This window comes from Erpetoichthys calabaricus, chromosome 8 (assembly GCF_900747795.2).
Source record: "Erpetoichthys calabaricus chromosome 8, fErpCal1.3, whole genome shotgun sequence".
Taxonomy (NCBI): domain Eukaryota; kingdom Metazoa; phylum Chordata; class Cladistia; order Polypteriformes; family Polypteridae; genus Erpetoichthys; species Erpetoichthys calabaricus.
Window position 1 is genome coordinate 138097636 of NC_041401.2, and position 15881 is coordinate 138113516.

At 38.9% G+C, this 15881-nt stretch overlaps 1 protein-coding gene across 1 annotated transcript in view; it reads left to right on the top strand.

Annotated features, from left to right (window-relative positions):
• Positions 1-433: 433 nt before the first annotated feature.
• LOC114656107 (nmrA-like family domain-containing protein 1) overlaps positions 434-15881 on the top strand; it is a 35925-nt gene continuing 20477 nt past the window's right edge. Inside the window, 1 exon segment of the mRNA XM_051931261.1 lies at positions 434-760. Within this exon segment, the coding sequence (XP_051787221.1) occupies positions 721-760 (40 nt within the window). The 5' untranslated portion in view covers positions 434-720.

A 15881-nucleotide genomic window follows, 5' to 3' on the forward strand; every position in this document is an offset into this window, starting at 1 on the left:
TAGCATACGCTAACAGCGCATTACAGGCACATAGAACTTTGTCATACACATCCTATCCTGTTCTATTTATGTATGTTATAAACTAGCTTAATCCAAAACAGAACTCAGTTTTACTTAGTCATGAAAGCTGTAAGCACTCACATGTGTTTCTATCGACATCTAGGCTATGAAAATGGTTAATTTGAGTATTATTGTGTGTGAAAAATGTATTTTGTTGCTTATATTGTTTGGTGGCTAAAGTTGTTACACTGTTACGAAACTATTCTAAATTTTAAACTAGAATATAGCTTGTTGTTGTTGGTTTTTGAAGTGAACGAATCAGTGTTTTAAAGATTCGAATCATTTTGATGAACTGAACTAAATGAATCGAACACTGACTTTAAAATACATGGACTTCCGGGGAGGGAAAAACGGGGTCTTTTCTGTTAAATTCCAAGACATCTGGGAACGCGGTGATTAAAACCAGGACATCTTGAGCACCTTATACCCTTAGTCATTATATAATTTTGCAAGTTAAAAAAAATGAGGTGGATTCTTTGACACCAAGCAAAATGTAAAAGTAAACAAACCTGCAATGCAAGGGAGTAGGTGGAACAGAGTTTGTGTTACACAACAGCGGCATCAAATTTCCTTCGTAGTGGTGGAGAATAAAAGCGGTTACTTCACAGGCACTTTTGCTCGAGTTTTATGTGATCGAGGCTTAGGGAACACTTGCTGAAGATGTCTTCAAAGAAACTGATCACAGTGTTCGGGGCCACTGGTGAGTACTTATTGGTGTAATTAAATTTACCGACTGGTGAGTTTTTTTAAGTCATTGTCATTTTTTAAACAACTATAACGTAACAATTCCAAATTCAAAGCGAAAAGGAAAAAAAAGTACTATAAGCAAACGCTCCCAAAATTTGATTCTGTATTCTGCAATTTAAAAAAGCGATTTCGTCAAAAGACCTACGGTTCTTCTAGCACCGATAATTATAAGGGCGGTTTGAAAAACTTTGCTAGACAACTTTATTTGCAAAATTTCACTCCCGATTAATGATAGTATGATGACCGTGCTTGTTTTTAGCAGAGGTGGGCGACTCGAGTCACGGGTGTAATTTTAGTGAGATGGCTCGACAGTATTTTAAAAATGACTCGTCTTGCTTATTTATTACTTGCGACTTGACTTGCCGTTAAAAACGACTTGCAAAGTTCATTATTTGTATTTACATTTCTTTAATACAAGGGGGCTCCGCCCCCTGCTCGCTTCGCTCGCCTACCCCCGGTGTTTTGAACCCGTGCCCGCTGGTCAGCTGTAGTTTCAGACGCGCGTTGTAGGAGCTTGCGTTGTTTTGAACCCGTGCTTGCTCTGCTTCTGCGGTTTGAGACGCGCGTTGTAGGGTATATCCGTCAGTTGAGCTCGTTCGGTTTGAACCCGTGCCTGTTTTGCCTCCGCAGTTTCAGACGGTGGATAGGAAGTAAAGATTTTGCATTGTATGGCAAATCACAAAGATTTATTGGAATATCTCTTTATATACAATATTTGTAGTAAAGATGGTTTGTTGTCCTTGAATGATTTTTTCTTGGTATTGGAGTATTTATAACCTTAAGTTTAATGTCAGATGAACGCCGAAATCATGAGAAGGCTACATAAAGTTGTCCATGTCCAAATACGCGCTCAGAGAGGTATATACCAACTTTGTCCATGGTCTGTGCTTGGGATTTGTTGATTGTCATGGCAAATGCAGGTTTACTGGGAAAGTGGCGTCGCCCAAGTGTAAATGGCAATTGAAGGGCAGAACTTGTAAGGTGAATTCTAGGAATTAAAACAGTATTGTCAGTATGTGATCCTGTAAGTATTTTTGCTTCAATAACATTGTTTGACATGGTGTTGATGACTAAACGTGTACCGTTGCATAAACCCTGTTTAGTATTAACGTTTTTTAATAGCATGACAATTTTTCCTATTTTAAGGTTACGATTGTGTTGTGGCAATCCGGCTGGGTTAATAGTGTTCAGATATTGTAAAGGGAAATGAAGATGTTCAATGTCGTCTGAAGAATCAATTTTGTCAGTACTTAGAAAGAGGCGGCTTTCTCCAGGTAGTAATGCAATGACTTGGTTAATTATGTGATCCACATCAATATTCTTTGGACATAATATAGCCCGTCGCCTTAACAGTGTTATCTGGTGTATTGTTTTGGAGGCGTGAGCGCAATTACATTAGTTCTTCCTTGTTTAGCGTTAGAAACATGGATAATGGATTGCACTTATTGTTAATACTTAGCGTTTTCTGTGGTTGAATTGTTAAAAATGTATGACTGTAATGTGATGATTAAGTTATGCTATATAGTCTTCACGTGTGAGGATGACGAACCTTTAATACGGAGTGTTCGTTTATTCTTATTGCCCATCAGGTGTTGTGCCTGTGTCTTGTGTGGTTGCACTGTAAATATTGTATCACTGTAATGTGATTCAAATATGTTGTGGAGTCCGTATTTGTGTGGTTTCTGTAGTATATCGTGTTTTTGCTTGTGGGTTATTAGAGGTGCGTGGATCATGCATGTGTAGTGTGTTTGCGTACTGTCTGGCGCATTCCGTACTCCAATTGATTTGTGACCCTTTCTGGACTCCATAGTCTGTCCCGTTTTGCTTTGGGGTGGCGTATCATGTCGGGTTTGATTTGTGAACCTTTCTCGACTCCGTATTCTGTCCCGTTCTACTCTGGGGTGGGGCGCTGAGTCCTGTTGTTTGTGTGATTGTATTACTGTAATGTGATTCAAATATGTTGTGGAGTCCGTATTTGTGGGTGTTTCTGTACTATATTGTGTTTTTGCTTGCGGGTTATTAGAGGTGCGTGGATCATGCATATGTAGTGTGTTTGCATACTGTCTGGCGCTTACCGTACTCCAATTGATTTGTGACCCTCTCTGGACTCCGAAATCTGTCCCGTTTTACTCTGGGGTGGCGTATCATGTCGTGTTTGATTTGTGAACCTTTCTCGACTCCGTATTCTGTCCCGTTTTACACTGGGTTTGGGCACTGTAATCTCGGGCTTGATGGGTGACACCGTGTGGACTCCGTAGTCTGTCCCGTTTCACTCTGGGTCGTGTGTGTGACTCCTCCTTTTTGTGTGCTATGGGCTTTGAGTGGCGCCTGCGTCTGACTCCTCTTTTTTGTGTGCTATGGGCGCGTTGTCTCATTTCTTATTTCTGTTAGTGGAGGGGGGCTTTGTGTCTCAATTCTTATTTATGTTAGTGTGTGTACTCCGTAGTCTGTCCCGTTTCACTCTGGGGTTTTGTGTGGCGCCTGCGTGTGACTCCTTTTTTTGTGTGCTATGGGCGCGTTGCATCATTTCTTATGCATTGCCTCATTTCTTATTTCTGTTAGTGGAGGGTGGCTTTTCCCGTGGAGGGGGGCTTTGTGTCTCATTTCTTATTTATGTTAGTGTGTGTACTCCGTAGTCTGTCCCATTTCACTCTGGGGTGTGGGTGTGATTCCTCTTTTTTGTGTGCTATGGGCTTTGTGTGGCGCCTGCGTCTGACTCCTTTTTTTTTGTGTGCTATGGGCATATCCGGTTTACCATTCTCGTTGGAGGGGGGGCTTTGTGTGGCGCCTGCGCACTATGTCTTTTGCCTCCACGGGCAGGTCCCTGCGTCCATATCCGGTTTACCATTCTCGTTTAGTAATATGGATACTCTAAGCGAACCATACCTGCCAAAGTCATCGGGACTAATAGACTTGTTTGAGATCAACAATAATTGAGGGATCCGCACCGTAGACTACGCTGCAAACAATTGAATGTCCGTCTGTAAGATCTGACAGTAAGAATCACTCACACGACAGCAACATGTTCAAACCCGGTCATTTCAAGATTGCTAATGACACTTTGGCTTACTGGCAAGTTGAACCTAAACTCTGTGATTGATGTGTCATTGTTCCAGCTAGTGATCCCCAGCCTGTCTCCTGGGCTGCCTGTCAACTGCGCTGATCCTGCTCCGAGCTACTCCTCTGATTTCACGTGTGGCGATCTGTCAATATACTTTTGTGGTTAAACCGAGCCAAGTGAATCAGCTATTTCAAACTTACCATAATAAAAGCAAAAAAAAAAAAAAAAAAGTTGAAAGTTGCAGTGCTACTTGGATATCGATGGTCAGCGCAGTCAATTTGACTGTCTCTCACAGTTCAAAATGGCAGTGAAATTACTGGCAGTGTCTTCATCCATTTACCAGGTTGAGCAGGTTTTAAGTCATGGAAGGACAATGTTGGGCCACATTGCTCGTAAATAAGTGATAAATGTAACTTTCTGCAAGTGCAATGCCTTCTAAATGATGGAATATTGTTGAAATATTTAGTAATTAATAAATATGCTAAGGTATGGAAATAAATTATTTTAAAATGAGATTATGAAGTGGGCAGTACATAGCGCTGCTACCACACAGCATGGATGCATGTGTTTTAATCATGGAGGTGTGTTGATGCAGCCACATTGCCAACAAATAAATAATAAAGCAATTTTCTTCAAGTGTTATACATTCTAAATGATGGAGGACTATTAAAATGTTTACCTAATTATTAAATATGCAAAAAAATTATTTAAAAATTGGAACTGATTATGTTACACTACAGCATTTCATGTTCCAGGTTATCCCTATGTGGAGTTTGCATGTTCTTCATGTATCTGTGTGAGTGTCCTCTGGGTATTCTTGTTTCCTCCTACAGTCCAAAGACATGCAGATTAGATGGATTGGCAATACTAAATTGGCCCCGTGTGTGTGTGTGTTTGTCCAGCGATGGACTGGCACCCTGTCCAGGGATTGTTCCTGCCTTGCACCCCTTTGACTTGGCTCTCTGCAACACTACTCCAAGTACAGTTGGTTTGGAAAACGAATGGATGGACACTCTAAAGTGACATAGCCTCTCAAAATTTATTTTTTTTAAATTACTGTGTGTATTAGAACAGTACACTTACGAAGAAACAACCATGGAAGTAAAACAATTACTTTGTATACCAGATGCTGTTACTTCTTATTAAGAACTTTTACTCTGATAAAGTCTACTCTTGGTTTAGATGTTAGTATAGATCACACATTATCATAATTGGATTACTGTACATCATTTACATTTACTTATTTGGCTGACACCTTTACCAAGGTAACTTATAACATTTCTGATACAATTGGTACGTTTCTTTTGGTTTTCCAATTGGAGCACAGGCAGGTCAGAGGACTTGCACATGGTCAGGCGCTGTCAGTAGTCGGATCTGGACCCACAACCTCAGGGTTTGAAGTCCAACACCTTAACCACACTGCCTGCCAATGGAAGATTGTGGTGAAAATGGACACATTTATTCACTCAAGTCTTTAGAACTATGACTCGACTTGATTTGCTTAAATAAAACCAGTGACTCTATTTGACTTGTTTGATTATATCCAGCAACTCGACTCGATTTGCTTGAATGTAAGTAATCCTTATAACTTGAGACTTGACTTGAAATTTGAAGGTCAGGACTCAAAGCTTATCTGAGGCTTGCATGTGCATGACTTAGTCCCATCTCTGTTTCTTACCCATAAAAATCTTAGTAAATGTTCACCTCAGTGTACTAATGGTGTCATGACTGTGCTTGTTCCTTACTTCGCATCTGTCCCTATACTGCCTGTTCAAGTTTAACTGGATTGAATTATGCGGGGAGGTTGTTTTTCCTGTTCAGGTAAATCTGGATTCTTTTATGAGGATCAATGTTTTGTTTTTTTTTCTTTCTTTCTTTCTTTTTTTTATTGATTAGAATGAACCAGTCTATTGTTAATTTACTTTCTTCACATTTTTTTAAATAATCATAAAACAATTGATCCATGGTTTGAATATATCAAAATTTCTGATTGTTTTTCTTGAACCACCTTACTACACATCACATCTTTGTTGTTGTTTTTGTGGTAACATTCATATTGATTCATTGTTCTTCTTCTCTGTGTACATTTTTGAGACCGTAATGTCTGCTGTTTTCCTCATTCCAGCAAATTTCTTAAACTGCCATTGCTACCATTAAACAAGTTCCTTATCCTCCCCCCCAAAATTCCAGATGAAGACAGACATACATAACTTGAGGCCATTTATTCTCACCTCTTGGGTGCTTAAAATTCTGCATTTATCCACCAATGACTCTTCTGTCCATTCTGAGGAACACTCCGCCATACTGGGCCTGCATGTCTTTGGGGGGCAGGAGGAAAATAAGAGTATCGGAAGAAATACCTATGCAATGACAAACTTGTACAGACTCAAAGTGAAAGTGATGTGTTGAAGCGGGCTGTCTTGTTTTTGTATGTACTGTATATGATATAACACATGCCCATATTCTGTGTCTGAAATATGTAGCAAAAGCCTGTGTATCCTTATTTAAATTCTTAGACATTTCATGAATTAAGTCCAAACATGTGAGGCATTTTCCATCATTCTAAAGATGTAATGGAAATATATTTATGTAAAAAAAACTGTTTTTAAGAAAATGATTGAGAACACTTAGTGATTTGGATGTACATGTTAGCACATAAACAGAGTGTGGAAACACCTACTACTTTGATTGCAGCACAGTAAGCCTATTTACAGTAGATATGTGTCTGTAGTCTTAAAACACCTGGGGTTTGTAATTTTGCCCCACTGCTTGCAAAAGACTTCAAGTTCTGTCAAGGAGGTTGTTTCTGGTGTTGATGGAGGTTTGTATGTTTTTCCATGGGATGGTGGTCTTGGTTGTGGTGGGTGGCTTGGAGGGGTGGGGATAGTTTGTTTCTAAAGCTCCCTTTGAGTAAGTCCAGAGATATTGAATAGGACTGAGTTTCAGGCCATTGCGGGATGTTGATCTTACTTTTTTTTTCTTGTGTGTTTTTTTTTTTCTTTTATCCATTTGTTTATTAAATTGGCTGTGTGGTTTGAACCGTTGTGCTGATGAAAATTTAAATCCTATTTAATTCTCTGGCTTTGTAGTAGAAAGTAGCACACCTTGTGTAAAAATGTGATATTTAGGCTATTCTACCTCTATCCTGACCAGTACCCCTGTACCTACTGAAATGTTGAAATGCAGCTGTTTTGTAACCTGATGTTGCACTGTCTTTTATGACAGCAGGAACTGAGTGATGAGCTCTGTTGACATTGTTTTAAGCATATCTTGGAATTAAAGTCAAAAAGGTGTACCTTTGTCTCTTCAGACCATGACACATTCATTTTCTGACTTTGTTGGACAGTTTTTAATTAATCTTCTTACAGAATTACACTTAATCCGGTATTATGAGAAATGGCTGCCCTGCTCCACGCTCAGACTTTTGAAAATTATTTAATGTGAGTGTAATATGCAGGAAGTGGCCAAATAACCTTCTTTAAGGTTGTCATTGGCATGTCAGTTACTGTCCTGATGAATTTTCACCTTCTGCATTCTCTACAGTATTTCAGAGGAATGACTGTATTTTTACAATTTACTTCTCTTATTATTGACGGTCTGCCAAGCATTCCATGCTTTTCTTTTGAGATTCTTTTCTAAATTTCTCCTGATTGGTTATGGTGGACTTTGTCTTGTGGTGCAAGGACAACAACCTCCAACTCAACGTCAGTAAGACAAAAGAGGTGGTGGTGGACTTCCGGTGTGCCAAGAAGCATCTGAGACCTGTCACCATTCAGGGGAGGATGTGGAAGAGGTGCAGAGCTACAAGTACCTTGTGGTTCACACAAACAACAAACTGGACTGGTATGATAACACGGAGCAAATTGTACTAGTACTTGCCAAGGAAATTCTGGTCTTTTGATGTGTGTAGCAAGCTGATGGAAATGTTCTACCAGTCCATATTAGTTAGTGTGATGTTCTATGCTGCAGTCTCCTGTGGTCTAATGTATAACACCATGCATAGAATTCACAGAAAAACATGGTTTACTAGCAAAAGTGGAAATGTGTATACACATAAAAAGAATTCAGATGCACAAAACCATGTGTAAGCCAACTTCCACGCACTTCCGCTCCATAAATCCGAGTCCCCATGAAATGTAACGCATGTGCCTACCACTCCACCACGCCTCCTCCCAGAATTATGCCCTCTTTGAATATGCAAATCAATATAAATAGCCCCTTATGTTCAGTGTTTTGCAAAATGACAATGGCAAAAGCATGGGGAGGAAAAAAACTTTAGCAAATGTGAAATGGAGTTCCTGCTAAGTGAAGTGGAGGCACGGAAAATACTATTTGGTGGCTTAAGCAGGTGATTCAGTAATAAAAGGAAATTGATGGAATGGCACAGCGTGGCAGATGCACTGCACCTGAAATAAAAAAATAAGTGGTCAGACATCAAAGTCTCTGTGAAAAGGAGAGTTGCAGCCCACTGTCTGAATGTCAACACCACTGGAGGAGGTAGCGAACTCCAGAGACTAACGCCATTTGAGCAGCAAGTTGCTGCAATTATTGGCAATACACGTGTTTCCAACATTTTACCAGCAGGGTGGGGGACATTCTGACATCACTGTTGGTGACTGTTGGTAATTTCTTTTTTGCTTACAGTTATCCATACTCGTGTAAATAATTTGCATGTGTAATAAGACAAACAAGCAGACAGCAGATGCAGTATTAATTACTGTTTATTCAGTTCCAGCCAATATTAAAAAAGATGACCCCCATGCCAAGGACATGGCTCAAGGGATGATGGTGCTGGCGCTGCACCGACCACATCTTTGGGCGCAGGCTGCTCACACACACACCCCTGCCTCAGAAACTGCTGGGCGATCATCTGGCCATGTGCTGATAGATGCTGTTCTGGAATCGCAAAATGCATTAGTGGATGCAGTAAGAGCTGTAGCCAATGAACTACGGAATATAAAGGCCGTACTGTGTGATATTGACCACAAATGAAATGAATTGCTTAAAAAATAAATGATGCATCTGCTTACCTGTTTTCAGATTCTGCTAATTACATTTAATCAAAGTTGAACTGCTGTCCAATGTGGCCGATCATTTGGTGGTTCAGGGTCAGGTTCATCATACCGCATCTCTTCAGGTACAGGCAAACCACGATTGTGTGTCACATTATGCAGCACACTACATGCTTGCACAATGCGACTCACTGTTTGTAGACTATAGAGCAGCACTCTACCAGTCTTATCCTGGCAGCGCCAACAGCCCTTGAGCTGCCTTATAATATATTCTACCAATGGCCGAGCCCGAGAGTGAAGGTCATTATAACATCTCTGTTGTTCTGTCAGTGGGTTGGCGAGCAGGGTGAGAAGCCATATCTTCAGCAGGTGCCCACTATCACCTAAGTAATTTTGTTATGTGTTTACATTGTACAGATAATGTACAATTTTGACCAAATGGGTAATATTAAATGTCTTATCTTACTGAGAAGCCAGCCATTCCGTACAGCATTTTTTTCCAAGTTTGTTCCCCACACTACTATTTCTCAGGTGAATTAATCATAAGTTGAGCCAGGCCATCTTGTGACAACATTAGTGAGATGCATTTTTGCAACACAGATGATTTGCACATTAATAGAGTGAAAATACTTTCTATTTACATAAACAAATTAATTCTTTGAAGGTGCCTTTTATAGCAATGTTTATGCAGTTGACCGCTCCAATTACATTGGTAAAACTGGACGTTGCTGCAGATTGTGCATTAGATATCTGTTTGACAAGCGGATAATAACATCCCATACAGCTGTCGTAGCACGTCTCTGTGATAACTGAGAAATACCAATCGGTCAGCAAGTTTACACTGAAAAGCTTCTGTGGCTAAAAACCCAAGAGTGGACAGAACATACGAAGGAGCAGGTAGAACATAATTGCTTAAAGTCTGCTTTTGTAAAGCCAGTGCCAGTACAGCACACAGCTCCAAGAGCTCCACAGCTCTTGGGAAATCTAAACCGACTTAGAAGCCAGTCATCATCATGTGCCAAGGAATCAGTATAATCTCTAACTACGCATTCTCTTCTGATTCTTCCATTTGTGATGTCCTCTAACCACTGTGCACCATTATATTATTACAGATTGATTACAATCAGGTGCCTTAAACTTGTAAGCGATATGTTGTTAATTTTGGTGTATTTAATGGAGATGGCGTCCTGGGATAATGAATCTAAAAAAGAAAGGGAGACCACACAGAAGCAGTAGCAATGCTTTGCAGCCAGTTTGCAATACAGGCGTACGCACATTTCTGCTCTGATGTGAGGCTGCTGTGAAAATGTGCGTGGCTTTATGCCAAGTTTACTTTTTTTTTACATCGCGATTTGAGTGTAGAAACGGGCGTACGTAACATTTTTGTGAGTACGCACTGTTTATACATGAGGCCCCTGGGGAGGCAATTTGAGCTCAAAAGAAACACAATTCATGAACAAACATATCGGGGGAAACCCCGCTCCATCACAGGGTGAACCCTGGACAACCCTGAAGCTGTTGTGGGGAAAAATGATGATGGTAAAATTGGATGCCATTATGAAAAATTCCCTCCAGATGGTGCTCTTATAACACTCTTAGCTACAGGTTCATTCCACAACATTCCTCTGGGGGTCATTTCTATCCACTGCTATCAGGCAATACAATGCTTCCTCCTTACATACTGTATTAAGTTCATTTTAAAATATCTGCACCATATACGTTTAGTTTTATTTATCTATTGGCTATTTTAGCTGTCCTGTGAGTCTGTATCCTTGTTTTTATGTTTCTGCTGCTGAATCCTTCTGAATTTACCATTGAATTAATAAAGTTTATGTAATCTAATTTGTATGGTTTAACAATATCATTATATAATATACATATAATACTGTGAACAAAGGTAAAATTTTCAGGAGAAGACTTTTCATTTATTTATTTGAACCCATTGAGTGTTCCTTTGGAAAGTGATTTGCTAAATCTGAACAAAGTACAAGCACCATTATAAAAGGTTTGTACGCATGTGTAACCAAAGCTTGGAGCGGTAATATTACTGGTTATAAGATTTTACTAAAAGTTAAAAGTGTGGCTTCATGTCAACCTTTACATCCAGAGCATTTGAAATTTCACAGATGGTGTGTACTATAGACTTTGAATACTACTGTGCCTGGTTTTTACTTGCCGGGTTAACTGAAAGATCAAGTAATATGTATTGTAGTCTATAATTGTATTTTTGTACTATATGATATAAAAGCTGCACAAGACAGATACCTTCTTTTCAACATCATTTGCAGATGCATGTTAATGCAGCCGTTTACTTACTCAGTTATACTTGTACATTTTACTCTGCAATTCCAGGTCCTGTCTAAAATGTCACCACTTAACATTGCTATAATAAGCAAGTGTATTTGTGTTTAAATACATTTGATATAGAGAAAGATATTGATATCTGTACCTTCTCTGACCTCTCTGTCTGTGTGTTTTATGTTTGTGTATATACTTTTAGGAGTCTATCGATCATTACTTTAATGAATATCTATGCACAGTAGGGCTATTTTGCACCCTTCTCTCTTTTTCCACATAAAAATTTAGTAAATTTGTTTTTCAGAGCAGGAGTTACATTGCTTGTATTTATGTTAATCTGCTCTTCGACTTAATTACCATTTTTTTCCCAGAATTTTTTCTTTCTTTTTTATATGTGCCATTTTGTAGTGCTGAAGGTACAAAAGTTCCCTACCTGTTGTCTTCGTCATAAAACATGAAAAAAAGTTAAAAATTGCAGTTATCTAGGGGAAGACATGCAATTATTAACTGACACATAATTATCTAAGAAGTCAACAACCTTTAAAATTGCCGATTGCATTGCTCCAAAAAACGCCCTGCAAGGTCTTAGCCTTCTGATCGACCTGTCACCCAAAGTGCACTTGCTTAGAGGTGTTTAAATAACATATTAAAATCTCGTGATCCACCGCACCGATCGTTTTGATTTTGTCACAGTTTGTGTAGAATAACGGTATGTTTCAATCTTCCAAACGGCATTGAATTTCGTTTTATATTTTTTAAGTTTATTAATATTTTTGTTTTCTAATGAGGTTTCCTATGTACACAATGTGGGCATTTGAAAATTGCTTTGTAACGATTTGTATTCGTTTATTAACAAACAAGTATGCTTAAGTCTATTTTGATTTGACCCATATATTCCCTAAAAACATTTTTATCTGCTGGTTTTCTGTCTTTTATAAGAAATAAATACAGGGATCTTAGTAACTTGAAAACGCATTGTTAACCGGCACTTCCGGTAAGGTTCTACAGAGGATAGTGCTTCAGAAGACGGCTTCAGGGTTGCTATTTACCGTTGGAGCGCCCCCTAGATGGAAGTCAATCGGGAAACATCATTTAATAAAGTTTTCTTCATCGTAAAACCTTAACAATTTTCCATTTGATCAAACATATAGTTATCGATTTAAGTATATCTGTGTTTAATTTTCCAAACATACATATCTGTATTATGTTAAGTGCTTTGTAACATAATATGTCATCGCTATGAAAGGCGCTATATACAGCTTTTGTAAACTGAATGTGGATTTCCAGTGCAGGAATTATTGGGCAAAAACATATTTTTTCTTTTTTTTTTTCTAAAAGTGTGTTTAATCTTTCTATTACTTTTAAGAATACTATGATGCATTTATTTATTCATTGGTAATTTACTGATACTCTCAGACAACTGACATAACACATAATTTGGGCTCAAATCCACTTAATCCAATTCAGGGTCAGACACCCAAATCCTGGACAAGTGCCATGAGCATGGGAAAGGTGCTAAATAAATAAAATTTATTATTATTATTATTATTATTAAGGTGGTAGTCTAACGCGTGACCCACTCATTCACATACTGAAGCCAATTATGAGTCATGCATCAACTTAACCTGCCTGTATTTTTGTAACAGGATGACCAATTCTAAATACAGGGAGAACGCATAGAGTTCACATGTACAACAGTTAGGTGTGGTAATAAAACTCAGGTTGCTGGATCTATAAAGCAGTGAGACCACCCAACAAGCACCATGCTGCCCAACTTATCAGCAAAAGAAATCCATCTATTCATCCATGTATTCACTTTAAAAGGCCTCTTAGTACAGTTCAGGAGCAAAGGTGCAGGAGCCTACCCTCGCAGTATGGCAAGAAGGGCAGCAACCAGACCCGGATGAGATGCCTGTCAATACCAGGATGTATTCTCATGCGCGCGCGCACACACACACACACACATTGGACAAGATCAGAATTTCTGATTAATGCAATCTACACAGCTGTGTCACATGATGACATGTCATTTTGTAACCCGCTTAATCCAGACCAGGGTCTAATATAGAGCTGGAGCCTATCCCGGCTAGCATAATACACAAGGCTGGAACAAGGCCTGGGCAGCGCGCCAGTCCATCGCAGGGCAAACACACATACAAGGCCCAGTTTAGCATCACCAGTTCACCAAACTTGCATGTCTTTGTACAATGGGAGGAAACTGGCGCACCTGGAGGACACCCACACAGACAAGGGGAGAACGTGCAAATGGCAAACCTGGTCACCTTACTGCGAGGCAGCAGCGCTACAACTGTGCCAACATGCCACCCTGTGTCACATGATGTGACAGCAAAATTCCATAATGTTGTGAAAAATAAACAAAGACATGGAGATAATGACGACTTTATTTCTTTTGCACATCTAATACTGTAGTACTAGGGTGTTGTACCATGTTAGCCATTATGAATGTAGTGAGAAGTCAAGCAAAATGACACCTTTTATTGGCTAACTGAGCAGATTGCAATATGAAAGCTATTGAGGCAACTCAGTCCCCTTCTTCAGGCAAGATGTAATGTATGTGTGGCTCAGTTAGCCAATAAAAGGGGTAATTTTGCTCAACTTCTCACTACAAACCTAATACTGCAAGTTAAGCCATTTATTACTCTACAGTTTATTTTCCACATTAAGATTCTAAGAATTAAAATCATCTGATTATAATCACCATACTGTCTCTACTAAAGGCATTTGTTTCATGTTTATAAAGGTTTTGGCTCTGAGAAATTCTCTCCATGATGGCTGCCATATTAGAAGACCTCAATATCAGGCCTTTATGTTTGCTATTGTTTTATTAAATGGAGTGGTCTTGCTAAGATGCAATTGTCATTCTATACAAAAAACAATATTATTTAAGTCACACTATATGTTGCTTATATATTTAAATTATTTTAATTGCTAAAAATATAACATGAATGTAAATCATTATTTTCATATCATTTCTGTTTATAGACTGTGTTTACTGTGCAGCCTTGACTTGATTGTGTCGCACATGCAGATCTGTTTGTTGTATTTCAGAAGGTTTATGATGTCATATTGTATTTAAATTCTCTAACATGAACAGTAGTGAAATAAGAATGCATATTAATGTAAATTCTAACCCAAGGTTAAAGTGCAAAACTCAAATAAGCAACACATTAAAATGCTTACCTGAATGCTATCAATAATGAGTGCTAATAAATAAATTGTAATAATATGTAGCTAAGCATAATTATGATATTACAGCAATAACAGAAACATGATGGGGATGAGCAGGACGTGGATGGGCAGACGTTTAATAGGAAGGACAGACATAACTGAAAAGGGGGGGGGGGGGTGTTCTTTTTGTCAGACAAAATTTAAACTCAATGCCTCTTCATTTGGACGATGACCCTACCTTAGTGAGGTCATCTGGATTTGTCTGGAAAGCATTCAAGGATGATGCCTTATTTTAGGAGTGTGTTATAGACCCCCCCCCCCAATACAGTCACCAATTTAATTTACTAATATTAACTAACTAATGTAACCAGTGACAGTTTAATAAGCCATCAGTGAGGGGGGAGCCTGTCTGCAGTTTGAAATAATCAGGATAGATTTGAGGGTGTGCATGTGATTGGACTACTGGGGTCAGGTGACCAGCATATCATTCAATTCTTAGTGTTTTCGAACAGCATGGAGAAACAGATGTGGCAGAGCATGAAAGGAATAAACTGGAATAAGCTTGTAGGTGTGAAGACAGAGAGCAAAGAGCAGTTAAGTCGCTTTAAAAACATTTACACAGGACGCAGGAAAAGTTCATCCCAAAGTGTGGAATTAGAAAATAGCAAATATTTTCCTGTTTTAAAAAAAAGTCAATCTTTGTGGAAGATGGTCTGGGAGTGTCATCACTTCATGTGTAAATCACATCAACAGACGCGTCTGTATTTAAATTCAGGAAAAATTCAGCATTTTATCTAATTCATTGTGAATAATTATTAGTGTATATGCTTTATTGAATACTTAATTTATTTTTTGTCCTGCTTATTCCCTCCCACTCAGCATCAAAAGCGCCAGAACTTGTCCATTCAGCAGTCACAGACAGGGCAGCCAGACGACATCTGCTGTCAGATGTGCTATTCCAGTTTGAAGGGAAACTTAAAATGACCGGCATGTCACAGCAGTGTGGTACAACAAGCCATACAGACATATGGGGGACATGAAAACGTGACAGAGACAAACCTGATATTCAAATAACTGCAAACTTTCAGGAATAAATGGTCAAAGTGGACCACCTAACAGCCCATCAGAATGTTAGACCACAACAGTAGTGTTTGGTCAGTGGTCTGTGATATTCTTCTAGCGTTTGTCTTCTGATTATTGATTTTACTAAAAAAAAAAAATCACATTGACTGGGAAAGCCGTGGCTTGCTGAGTTTCTTTTAAGTACAGTAACACGTAAAAGTGCTCAGTTGGACATGAGACCCTCATCATGCCTGCTTCCACTCTCACAGGGGGCTTTCTTCTTGCAGTCCAATGTCAGCTGGGCAACCCTGTGCAGTTCTGTCATTTAATCTACTGTCACTATGCCTTATAATACAACTAAAAAGATTAAAATGTATGATCTACTTCTGAATAAACATGCAGCAACAATACAGGACTGAGTACAATTACACAACAGACCTAAATGACTAATG